The sequence below is a fragment of the Pinus tabuliformis genome, chromosome 8 (assembly GCF_031772625.1).
Source record: "Pinus tabuliformis cultivar Carrire ecotype Pingquan chromosome 8, CPIR1, whole genome shotgun sequence".
NCBI classification, from domain to species: domain Eukaryota; kingdom Viridiplantae; phylum Streptophyta; class Pinopsida; order Pinales; family Pinaceae; genus Pinus; species Pinus tabuliformis.
This window is the reverse complement of record NC_142294.1, coordinates 957,613,405-957,626,487: the sequence shown is the minus strand read 5'-3', so window position 1 is coordinate 957,626,487 and position 13,083 is coordinate 957,613,405. Positions and strand designations below refer to the sequence as shown.

Sequence of the window (13,083 nt, the reverse complement as noted above, 5' to 3'; positions counted from 1 at the left end):
TCTGATCTGGTAGTACCCTAAATGTAGATCAAACTTAGAGAAGTACTTGGCTCCTCTAAGCTCATCTATCAATTCATACCGGTTCTTAAGAGTCTTCCGGTTAAGGGCTCGGTAGTCGATACACATCCGGAGGGTTCTATCTGTTGGAATTTCTAAGTCTAACTATTAGAAATCCTTCCTGTACTTTCTGATTTATTTCTTCCTACTTGTTCTGTTAATTAACAAGTTATTTACCATGTAAATACTGAAAATAAATACAAGTACAGTCTCAACACATACAAATCATCAACTGCAGGAAAAACAAGCACACAAGTGACATCATTATTTTTGGACTAATGTCCCCAGAAAAACCCAATGCAGGAAAACCGGTGCAACTATCTGAGGGTTTCATCATTAAGCAGTTTTAGAATACAATCTGGGTGCCAGAAATGGCTCACCCAACAGAGAATGCGCTCGGCAGTAGTACCTCTCAGTCGGAGACAGATATCAGCCCCAATTTGCCCCACGAAATCTACCAGCTTCAGCCTCTAGGGTCTGCGTCAGCCTCTCTGTCCCAACATCAGCCAAACTAGCCCAGCGTCAGCCTCTTGAGGCTGTACGTCAGCCTTTGGAGCCTCTCTGTCAGCCTCTGGAGCCTTTCCAATTCCCACGCTGGCTCTTTCTAGCACTGCACAGCTCCTGGCTGCCTCTGCGTGGCCTCTAGCTAGCTCTACGTCAACCCTCTCCTAGCTTCTGTGTTGATGCTCTCTGCCTCTTTGCTTTTGTATTCAATTCCCCTCAGCTGCAACTCAGATCACTCCTTCGATTTCCTCAACAAGCCTTGCCCCAGAAAATCGAATTCTTGATAAACTCAATGTATCCTCCAAGCGACCCTCAATCCTCCTCTTATACTTTTCTCCTTGGTCCATCAACGACCGAGATTAAGTCCTTAATCAACGACTAGATTAGATCTATCTTGATCCATGACTTTTGGACCATTCTAACTCAATTTTATATTAATTCACATTAATATTTTATTTTCCCTAAGTTTAGACTTAGGAACTCCATTAAAAATATTAATTATTTTAATATCTCCCAAACTAGTTAGATTCTGCCCAAACCATTTCTAGGTATTGGAGATCTCATGTGCTTTAGCCTCTCCACCAATTTTCGTGGCTAGAGCACATCCGATGCTACCCCAAATCAACACTCCCTCTTAGCGAGGATCGTGCTCTAGTAATACTCCTCACTGAGGATCACCCTGATCATCCGGCATCGGTCCTTGTGCTGATGCTAGGCCGACTGCCTAACATCCTCTGCATTGCTGCATCATGTATTGCTACCCATGACCTTGCCACTGCCACTGCTGCATCTGTATAGCAACTCCCTCTCCATCCGTGCTACTATCCATGGCCCTGTCACTGCCACTGTTGGATCTGCACTATAATCCCTCTCATCATGCTGCATCGTGCTGCCCATAGCACTGCCACTGCAACTCAATTACTGAGAAGTAAGTAACTGATCTCCCAACTCTGACATCTCCGCCAATTCTGCTACTCCTCTTTGGGGCTCCCATAGCAAGGTATAATCCAAGAGGTTGGGTACCTCGAGGATCCTGCCCCTCATCGCCTGTAGTCCGTCTGACTACAGTTCGATGTCTCCCCACTTCCTCTCACGAGGTGCATGAGCACTCATGGCATAATCATCATCTGTCTCCACTTCCTTCTTCGCACTTGCTGGCGCAGCCTTAGTCTCAGAAGCCTCTCCCTTGCTCTTCTTCCTCGGACACTGGCTCGCATAATGACCCAGTTCCCCACAGTGGAAGCATTTGACCTTGGATAGGTCCTTCTTCTTTCGTTTCTCCTGCTTTCCCTTAGATGCTAGGGCAGCATCCTCCTCTTCCTCCTTATTGATTCTGACCCCTTTGTCGCTACTTCCTGCCTTGGTTAGCCTTCTAATCTCTTCCTGACAAAGAGGAGCCTCCCACAGTTCCTCCCAATCTGGAAGCGCCGATCTGCCCAGTATGCTCTGGACAAATACCTCCCAATCCTCTGAGACTGCGTTCAATGCGGTCCTCACCATTAATTCTTGATCCGGTGTGGCCCCTATGGAAGTTAGTTGATCCTGGATCTCCTTCAATCGACCAAGGAAGATGTCGATCTGTTCTCCTTTTTGAATCTGATATGACCGCAACTGATTTTCTAGTAGCATCTTCCTCTGTACGAAAATATGCTAATACAATTTCGTCAGGGCCTCCCACATCGCAATTGTCATGTCCTTTTCGGCAATATGTGGTACTACAGGGCCTTGACCCTGTCAAGGATGATGCTCTTGGCCCTCGCCATTGCCTCCTTGTACTTATCGTTCCCAGCGGAGTCAATTAGGATTGCTATCGTTTTCAAGGCGAAGTCCTTAAGATGATTCCTATCTAGAACAGACAAGATCCTGGCCTTCCAGACTACAGAGTTTGAGGCTCCGTCCAGTCTGTCCTGATCTCTTACCCCATTTACTACCATCTCGTTGCTCCTCTTTCGACTCTTTCGTGTCTCTCTACTTCCCTCCTGGAATTTCTCGGCATGACTCCCTCTGAGCCTCGATTTCCCTCCTGGAAACCCCTCTACCAATGTTGAGATGCCCCCACTCTAATCGTTAGTGCAGTTGCACCACTGATCCGGATTTCTTGGCTAGAAGTCCTCGGTAGCAACTCCCTCCTCCTTGGTCTTGCCCTGTTAGGTACTGTTCTGACCACAGTACCCCACCAACTTCACTCTGTAGCTTCTCCACAACCTCCTATGCCCCAGCAAACTGAAGGTTAGAGCCTCTAGACTCTGCACAATCTTGACACGAACAAAATCCACACCTCCTAGCCACGGGCATCAATCCTTCCTGACTGAGAAAGATGACTGGGGCCTGGGCACTACGTAGGTCAGGCTGCTCCTTTCTGCCACTGCGATGATCCTTCTCTCGGCTCAGCCTTGATGACGCAGGCACTATGTCACCCCTTCCTTGTTGCTTTTCCACTAGGAACAACTTTTGTCACTTAGGACAGTTGTTTCTGCTGTTGCTGCTCTGCTCAGCTGATGCCTTCAGTTATCCTGTGATCTGGAACCTCGCTCTGATACCATGTTGGAATTTCTAAGTCTAGCTGTTAGAAATCCTTCTTGTACTTTCTGATTTATTTCTTCCTACTTGTCTTGTTAATTAACAAGTTATTTACCATGTAAATACTGAAAATAGATACAAGTACAGTCTCAACACATACAGATCATCAACTAAAGGAAAAACAAGCACACAGGTGACACCGTTATTTTTAACTAATGTCCCCGGAAAAACCCAATGCAGAAAAACTGATGCAGCTATCTGAGGGTTTTATTATTAAGCAGTTTTAGAATACAATCTGAGTGCCAGAAATGGCTCACCCAACAGAGAATGCCTCGACAGTAGTACCTCTCAGTCAGAGACAGATATCAGCCCCAATCTGCCCCACGAAATCCACCAGCGTCAGCCTCTAGGGTCTGCGCCAGCCTCTCTAGCCTAGCGTCAGCCTCTGGAGTGTCTGCGTCAGCCTCTGGAGCCTTAGTGTTTCCCACGCTGGCTCTTTCTAGCACTGCATAGCTCCTGGCTGCCTCTATGTGGCCTCTGGCTGCCTCTACGTGGCCTCTAGCTAGCTCTGCGTCAACCCTCTCCTGGCTTTTGCGCTGATGTTCCCGGTACCCTCTCTGCTTCTGTATTCATTGCCCCTCAACTGCAACTCAGATCACTCCTTCGATTTCCTCAGCAAGCCCTGCCCTAGAAAATCGAATTTTTGATCAACTCGGTGTATCTTCCAAGTGATCCTCAACCCTCCTCTTATACCTTTTTTGTTGGTCCATCAACGATCAAGATTAAGTCCCTAATCAACGGCTAAGATTAGATCTGGCTTGATCTATGACTTTTGGACCATTCTAACTCAGTTTTATATTAATTCACATTAATATTTATTTTTGCTAAGTCTAAACTTAGGGACTCCATTAAAAATATTAATTATTTTAATATCTCCCAAAATGGTTAGATTCTGTCTAAACCATTTCTGGTATTGGAGATCTCATGTGCTTTAGCCTCTCCACCAATTTCCGTGGCTAGAGTACATCCAATGCTAACCCAAATCAACACCATCCTTCTTCACCAACACTACAGAAGAAGCAAAAGTATGGGAAGTTGGCCTGACATGGCCCAACGCCAGCAAATCCTGGATGGCCTTCTCTATCTCGTCCTTATAGGCTTTAGGGTTCCTTTAAGGAGTAGTGATGACTGCCTGTATACCCGGCTCCAGCTCAATGGTGTGCTCAAACCCTCTATCTGGTGGCTGCCCTGGTGGAATGTCCCCAAACACTACCGCATGCCTATCCAAGTAAACTCTGTATGTCTGTAGGTGGTGGTTGTGCCTGTCCCCCAACCTCTGAAATCCTCAACTCGACTGCCCATGCAATGTCCCCATGCCAATGATTTTCCTCCATCCTATGGGCCGAAACTGTCTGAGGCAAATAAGACTGCATGCCTCTCAAGACCACCAATTTGCCATCTGGCCCCATGAACTCCATCTCAGGTTTCCTCCAATCTGTCGTGACTCACCCAAGGGAATACTGCCACTAGACACCCATCACCACGTTGGTGTCTGGCACATCGACCACAAAGAAGTGGTCTGACATCGAGTAGTTTCCCATAACTACTGTCAAGGAGGGCACGTATCTGGTACACCATATGTTACGGTCACCAGGTAGTAGGACTGAGAACCCCTCGAACTCTGATGAGGTGAGGCCCCTCCTCCGGACTAGCTGTGCATCTATGAAATTGTGGGTAGCCCCACTGTCCACCAGCACCGACACCCTCTGTCCCTATACCGTACCTCTAATCATGAGTGTCAAAAACTTAGGAATCCCGCATAAAGAAGCAAGGACTCCTCCCGATGAGGCAAGAGATGCCCCTCCCTGTGGAGGTGGTGGTGGTGGCCCTTTGTATGTCGGACTCTCTCCATCTCTCCCACCACAATCCTGCTCCACCTCGTCCTCCTAGCCGCTGTCAGAAAAACCTCAATGTAATGTGCTCTACCTGCAATGCACCTATGGCTAGGTGCTCAGGGATCTCTGCATGTGAAGCACAGCTTCCCCCTTCGGACGTCCTTCCGTGTCACCTCATCTAACTGCCCCCTCCCCTGTGTGGTCCTTGGTTGTAGGGATCTAGTCTCATGCCCCTTCTATGGAAAAGGGGTTCGTGCAGGAAATGGCGCTCTAGTCTTGGGGATGGCCCCCTATAAATCTCTGGCACACACCACCGCTTCCTGCAGCGTGGAGGGTCTGCGTGACTTCACCAGTACACGCAAGGGCTCAAGCAAGCCCTCAATGAAGATGTATACCCTCCTTGCCTCGGACAGGTCCAGGACCATCACTGACACACGCCCAGAGTCATGGAAGTATTGCTCTGGGTTGCCTGTTTGGCGCAATTGTGTCAGCTCCTTGAAAGATGCCTCTGGATCCCTCTGATCAAATCGCTCCACCACCCTTCGGGTGAAATCCTCATTAGAAACTATCTGGGCATGCCCCAAAGTGGTCAGGTCATGAAACCACCAGTCATGGGCTTCCCCCTCCAAGTGCAGCACTGCCATCTTAATGGCTTCCTCCTCTGTCATCCAATCGAGTTGAAAGTATGTGTCTATCTTTTCAACCCAAGCCCTGGTTGTGCACTTGGCAGTGCCATCAAAGGTAAGGAAATACATCCTCCCTATGGTTCTCTACAGCTCATAGTTTAGGGTCTCTTGTCCTTTGTACCCCTTGTTCCTCTCACTCTGCTTGAGCTTGCAGTAATCTCTGAAGGAGAGGGCTTCTTTGAAGTCTTCATCCATCGCCTGCCACTCTCTGAAGTAATCCCCCATCTGGGGAGTGTCTTCCTCCCTTGCTGGTTCGATTTGTGCCACTGGCACGAAAGAGGGTAGTGTAGCCCTAGTTGGCACACTAACTGAAGGGCGTTGCGCTGTTGGTGAGGGTGATCAAAAGGCTGAGAGGCCCCGGAAGTTTCTCCACATAAAAACCCTCTAGGTGTGGCTAGGTCTCTGTTTTGTGACTTGATCTCCTCTAGCGTGTCTTTCTGCCCCTTGGCCAAGTCACTAAAGGCCCTCAAGAGGCTCTCGAAAGCCATCTCGTCCCTGCTCTTGGGCTCTGCCATTTCCCCCTCTCCGTCCACTGCTTTCCCTCTTTCCTCCATATCTGGAGTAATTTCTAACTCCCTTTCTCTGCTCATGTACCTCTGCCTCCGGTAAGTGATGTTCTACTGGTCTTCTCCTCTCATAGGAAACAAATCCCACAACTGAGCCAAAAACTAGGCTGTAATACCACTGTAATGTTCCTATGTAGGAATACGAGTGATATTTAAACAAATAAACAGTGCAACAGCATAAAATTAAAAACATGCATTACACATCCATAAAAACACTGTAAATCTGGAACAGTTGAGCCATATATTATAAAATCTGAGAGAATAGGTACAATATAAATGAGATGGTGCACCTGGGCTTGTCTCAAAGACAACCTTGACAAAACCCAGGTGATTGAATAGCTGAGTTGAAGGCTTCAACCACTCTACACTGCACTATCCCACTAAAATTGTTGCCCCACTGAACTTCGACCTGCTAGAATGTGCCTAAAAACCACACAGAAAATTAAAAACCACACAGAAAATTATATCCTTTCAGCCTCGGACTCCTTGGACAAAACCCAGAAAAACAAAGAAGGGAATTTCTCTGGTTTTGAGTTTGGATTTTCGGCCTCCTTGTAGTCGACCCCCAATAGCTGCTACCAATTTGAACTTGCAGGAAACAACCTGCAAATCCCTCTGAAAACACCCCTAGAATGTTGGGTTCACCTTTTCTCACTAACTTCTTGCTCCCCGGATGATTCTTGGCCAGGATGGATACTCTCCCAAGCACCACGAGTTTGCTACCAGAGGCCTCTACGCAATCCCTCTGCCCATAAAATTGTACTATTGTCACAATTGTTGAGTTGGCTGCAAAACTCAACAAAAATTTCCTCCACCAACAGCGTTTCCAGCTCCCAAAACTCCCAGCAAGCTATGGACCTCTTGCCTGGCTCAATCTCCTCCTGCATGTTTCTGACTGCCCATAAATTACACAATCTCCTCTACGTGGCTAGATGAAGTGAATGACTATGCTGGAACCTCTGAAATCTCTGTGAAACAACCTCCTTGGGGCAGGCACATATGGTCCCCTGAAGTGGAGGTTGAATCTCCCACTTGGAAGATTCGTGGTTAAACAGCCAGTAGGCTCGCTAAGCAACAGAGCGTACAAAGATGAGTTTGTTTGTAAAATGATCAAGGTGCTCCAAAATGATAGCTCCTTCCTCTTTTATCACCTTGGGCCCCCTTAGCCTCATGTGGGCCCCTCCTTACACTAATTCGATCCCCTCCAAACTCATGCAAAGGCCAAGTTCGAATTATTCATGTGGGTGGCCCCCACATTCCACTAGCTGCCAGAAATAATCGAATTCCCTATAATTCCTAAGTTCTGCTTGTGGGGTCCTCCTCCTAAGCCAAAAATGATGCCAAAATTGTTTAATTGTAACCCGTGACTAATACATTTGAGAAGGGACATGACATTGTTGCTAGGGCATCAAAATATCTTTACATCTTTGCAAGATCTAGCTGGCTGCAAAACTCAGCGAAAATGTCCTCCACCAACAACGTTTCCAGCTCCCGGAACTCCCAGCAAGCTATGGACATCCTGGCTGGCTCAATTTCCTCCTGTGTGTTTCTGACTGCCCAAAAAATAAGCAGTCTCCTCCTTTGCGTGGCTAGATGAAGTGAATGACTATTTTGGAACATCTGAAATCTCTGTGGAACAACCTCCCTAGGGCGGGCACGAATGGTCCCCTGAAGTGGAGGTTGAATCTCCCGCTTGGAAGATTCATGGCTAAACAACCGGTAGACTCACTAAGCAGTAGAGCATACAAAGATAGGTTTGTTTGTAAAATGATCAAGATGCTCCAAAATGAGAGCTCCTTCCCCTTTTATCACCTTGGGCCCCCTTAGCCTCAAGTGGGCCCCTCCTTCCTCTAATTCGATTGCCTCCAAACTCATGCAAAGGCCAAGTTCGAATTATTCATGTGGGTGGCCCCCACATTCCACTAGCTGCCAGAAATAAATCAAATTCCCTATAGTTCCTAAGTTCTGCTTGTGGGGTCCTCCTCTTAAGCCAAAAATGATGCCAAAATTGTTTAGTTGCACCCTGTGACTAATACAATTGAGAAGGGACATGACATTGTTGCTAGGGCATCAAAATATCCTTACTCCGTTACAAGATCTAGATAATATTAAACATCCATAGACTCCATCGACCCAAGGGCTGTTAGTTTTTGTAGCTTGGATGTGTTCTAGCCACGAAATTTGGTGGAGATGCTAAAATACATGAGATCTCCAAGACCCAAAAATCGTTTTTGGAAATTCCACCTAGAAGTGACTTAATTAGATTATTAACCAATTTGTTTTAATGTTTCCTAAGTCTAAACTTAGGAAAACTTGTTAATTAATCAGTATTAAGTGTGGGGGATTTACGCAGTGCATTATATTAGATATCATTTTTGGGATTCAACTGCGTTAAGTAAGTCATTCAAAGTATGACCATTTTCATGAGAGGTAGTCGTAAAGTGACTAATTTCTCATGATTTTTGAATAGTTCACTTAGCACTCATTGCATCGGGTGATGCTCACAGGGGTGAAGAAGTGGGATTGAAACTAGTGAAATGTGGAGAACGAATCACATAGCATCAATCATCACTTCCGGGGCTTGCACCCGGTAACCAGGACTTCCCAGGAGGTCACCCATCCCAGAACTCCTCTGGCTCAAGCGCGCTTAACTGTGGAGTTTTTCCCCACAATCAAGCCCACTTAGCTTGCTACCCCATTTGCAAAACCTTAGCAAGTATTGTGCTTCATGAACCATTCAAGGGATCTCTACTTGAATGGTTCATGAAGCACAATACTTGCTAAGGTTTTGCAAATGGGGTAGCAAGCTAAGTGGGCTTGATTGTGGGGAAAAACTCCACAATTAAGCGCGCTTGAGCCAGAGGAGTTCTAGGATGGGTGACCTCCTGGGAAGTCCTGGTTACCGGGTGCAAGCCCCGGAAGTGATGATTGATGCTATGTGATTCGTTCTCCACATTTCACTAGTTTCAATCCCACTTCTTCACCCCTGTGAGCATCACCCGATGCAATGAGTGCTAAGTGAACTATTCAAAAATCATGAGAAATTAGTCACTTTACGACTACCTCTCATGAAAATGGTCATACTTTGAATGACTTACTTAACGCAGTTGAATCCCAAAAATGATATCTAATAATCAGTATTAATTAAGTCAAGGTGAGAATCATCTAGAAACTCACACAGATCGATTCCAAGATGATCCTAGCCTTGATTAAGTTTTAATCTTGGTCGTTGGTGCTCCAGTAGTGGATTAGAAGAGGAAGTCGATGGGCACTTGGAGAATACACTTGACATCAATAGAAATTCGATTTCCTTGGCAGATTGATTTCTAGAGTAGCAACAGTTAGCTACCGGAGAGCCAGAAATCGAACCAGTGGCTGAGGGATAGGGGCAGTGAGGCTGAAGGAAGATTTCCATATCCAGCAAATGCATTTGCAGAGAGGCAGAATAGCCACAGTGAGGCTGACGCAGGGGCAAGCAGTTGCCTCTAATAGGCAGTTCAATTTGCAGATCCGAGAAGTCGTTTTAAAGTTCCGGTGGCAGAAGAATTTCGCAGAGCCCAAGAGGAACGTTTCCAGAGTCAGTGCCAAGCTGAAGAGGCCACTCAGTGTGAGATCCAGCCTGTACGATTTTGTGCCTATGGAGAGGGTGATGCAGAACAAGTTGTAGAGGGTTTCAGAGGCCAATCTCCAGTGCCGAATTTGCCTGTGGGGTGAGGAAAATTCCTCACTAGATTTTTGCCAGTCTTTTTCTTTGTAGGATTGCTAGATTTCGGCATCTAGATTGTACTCAGATTTTCTCACTGTTGCATAATAATAAAACCCTCATCTGCTGCACCGGTTTTCCCACATTGAGTTTTTCCAGGAACTTTTGTCCAAAAATAATAGTGTAAATTCTATGTGTGTGTGCTATTATTTTCTCAGTTCCGGCACTATTTATTTTCAGTAGTTTTTATTTGTGAAGGTTGCAGTGTGTTTATTTCGATGTTGTTGTAGCAATAAACTGAATAATTAATTTATCAGTTAGAAGAAATAATACCAATTGTTGCAATAGGATTCCCTTACTGGAATTTTTACATGGTATCAAAGTGTGACTGATCAGCCGAGGAGCTCAAAAGCGAAAGAAGGAATTTCATTGTTCAATAAGAGCAGCATGCCAAAAGTCCCAGGGGCAATGCAGTCCATTGCTAGGCAGGTCGAGTTGGTTAAGGAAGTTCGATTTTTCAGAGCAAAGAGGCAGAAAAATTTGACTTTCCAGATTGAGTGATTCCAGCAGGCAGAGGGAGTAGCTCAGATGTTTCATTGGACAGATTTATGGTTGGACGCAGAGGGTTTTGCAACAGTTCTCTAGAGAAAAACCAACATCGGGTGGAAGAGAAAAGCACACACAACATAAGGAAAATTTTCTTCAGGGAACTTCAAGTCTCGGAAGTTCGAATTTCCAATTGCAGATTGGCAGTAACAGCTAGCAGAGCCACGCATTCCAGAAGGAAGTGCGAATAGCAGAGCAACAGTCGAAGCACAGGGAAAGAAGGATTTTTCGACTTGATTAGAGATGGCCACGGCTGGGCCGCGAGATCAGAATAGGTTGGAGGGATCCTCCAACTATGTCATCTGGAAGGATAGGATGTCCGTCCTATTGGATGAATATGGCCTGAAGCTCTACATAGACAGTGTTGTGGAAGTTCCCCAAGATGCGGATCAGCGGAAGGAATACAAGAAGGAGATGACGCAGGCAAAGCGGTTGATCCTAGATGGAGTCCAAGACCATATAGTCTCACACATAGCGGGCAAGGATACTTCCAAAGAGATGTTGGATGCTCTCGCCACGCTATATCAGGGCACTTCCAAGCAGCGGAAGATGTTCCTGGAGGAGAAGCTGAGAAAGGAGGTGGAGTGCTAAGGTGACAGTAGCAACCACATCATTGTTGTATCTTAGTCTAGCTCTTGCTTCCTGAGACCTCTCACAAGGCCTACTAGATTTTGAGGCAACATTTCCATCTGCAGTGTTTTGAAGCGTTTGAATTTGTAAGTGATTCAAGATTACCACACAGATTAATATGATTGATCCATCGAAGGACAATGTATAACATGGAAGGAAATATCAAGAAACTAAACCTAATCTTGACCATTGTTGATGTGAAATAATCATAAGCCTCTTTGCTAGGCAAACCTTTGACGGGCTCCCTTAGTAAACGCTTGGTTTGCTTTATGCCGTAATTGATTTGGACCGAGATCAATCCTATTGAAGAATCCCCTCTTGTGGTTTTTTTTACATTACTGTTTACCCTGATTCACTGAGAAACTACTCATCCTTAAATGCTAGTTTCTTCCCTCCAATCCATCATTCTGACTAACTGACCTAAGGAGGGCCATGCTTCTTGATATCCTCTTCTTGACTCCATTTCCCTTCAATATTGGCATTGATCTCTGCATCCCTCCATTGCAAATACTTCCTTTTTCTCTTAAACCCAACTTGATCGCTAGGGTTAGTTGTGATATCACCCTGCTCCTTATTGCCTATGCCCTAGTGATTCTTCAAGGAAGCCCCCCTAGAGCCAGAGGAGAGCCAGCCTAAAGGGGCAATGGTAGGTTACTGAGGTGATAGTGGGTAAGCTATCGAGGTTCCACTTGGATTGTACAGTATGAGTTGGAGTTTTTATCATTCTACAACTTGCGTGGTAACATGTTTCATATGAAACCAGCTTCAACATTAACTTAAAATGCAATATAATTATCACAATATGTCCAATTAGTATGTCCAAAAAAATGAGTGGACGTAAAATTAAGTACTGCTAATGGAATAGATGAAGCCATTCTTTATTTATAAAATGACCACATACGCAGACAGGAAAGCACAAAGGAAATCACCAATCCACTTTCAGAATTTGGGAATCTTGGCAGTTATATATCTTTGAAACTTAAGAAACATAACCATATCCAGCTGGCATCCATCTCCTGTAGTGCGTACCCAAAGGATTCAAGTAGCTCTCTTATTTGTGCTTCTGTGAGGTAGTATGGTAGGCCACCAACAAATACTCGATCAGGTCCATCAGCTACAGCAGCAGCACTACCAAAGGCATAAAAATAAGAGTCAACTTTCACTCTGAATTACAAGTTGAATTACTGGAAATTGTTGAACTAATCAAGTAAACCCAGTAATAGTACACATAACCTGGCATAAAACAAATCCAGTCAGGAATAAAAGTCAAGAATGGAAAAGCTGCAATAGTAAGCAAAAAAACAGAAGGGTCAGAAACCCCATACAGCATACTGTAGCAAACCAAATCACTTACCCTGGTGTTAGACCAACAGCAGACAAATTGAGATGGGGACTGGGTTGGCTTGGGCCAAGTGCCGCTGCCAGTGAAGGATTATAGTCACTTGGTCTTCTCACTCTTACAGGAACTCCCTGTGGAGTCCTAGTATAATCAACCACTTATCAACATAAAAGTTCTTAGCATTCTGCACAAGCATAAATTCTAAATAAATACCTCAAATATTATGCCATCCAATGCCATTGCATTACTGGCTTCTTCAACTGTGCGCATCTCCACAAAGGCAAATTTCTTTTCATGGTTTATGTAGACATTGACAACAGCATCACCTGTGAACAATAAGAACTCAAATGTACGTTATGTAGAAAGTCACTGATTCAGCATGCAATGATATTAAGTAACACTGAATAAGGATTATAAGACTTCAAAAATGCATACCAGGTCCTGCCGTGTTTCCTCCTATAGCAGCCATAACCCAACTGAAATATGCCGCAACTGTCTGCTACCCAATCAAATCAAGTTAAGCAAGATGCCTTTATCATGAAACATAAGAAATGGAAACTAAAAATATCCAGTATTC

The 13,083-nt window shown here is 45.2% G+C and overlaps 1 protein-coding gene across 7 annotated transcripts in view; it reads right to left on the bottom strand.

Annotated features, from left to right (window-relative positions):
- LOC149238645 (splicing factor U2af large subunit A-like) overlaps nt 1-13,083 on the bottom strand; it is a 463,993-nt gene that overhangs the window by 243,107 nt on the left and 207,803 nt on the right. For 6 of the 7 annotated variants that reach the window (XR_016246387.1, XM_089373125.1, XM_089373126.1 and 3 more), the window contains exons 8-11: nt 12,942-13,002; nt 12,720-12,832; nt 12,522-12,637; nt 12,197-12,295 (exon numbers count right to left, since the gene is read on the bottom strand). Coding sequence is in view for 6 of the 7 variants with exons in the window: in XM_089373125.1 (XP_089229251.1) it covers nt 12,197-12,295; nt 12,522-12,637; nt 12,720-12,832; nt 12,942-13,002 (389 nt within the window). In the remaining variant the exon portion in view is untranslated. The remainder of the gene's footprint in view (nt 1-12,196; nt 12,296-12,521; nt 12,638-12,719; nt 12,833-12,941; nt 13,003-13,083) is intronic. The other variant, XM_089373130.1, reaches the window with a different exon arrangement.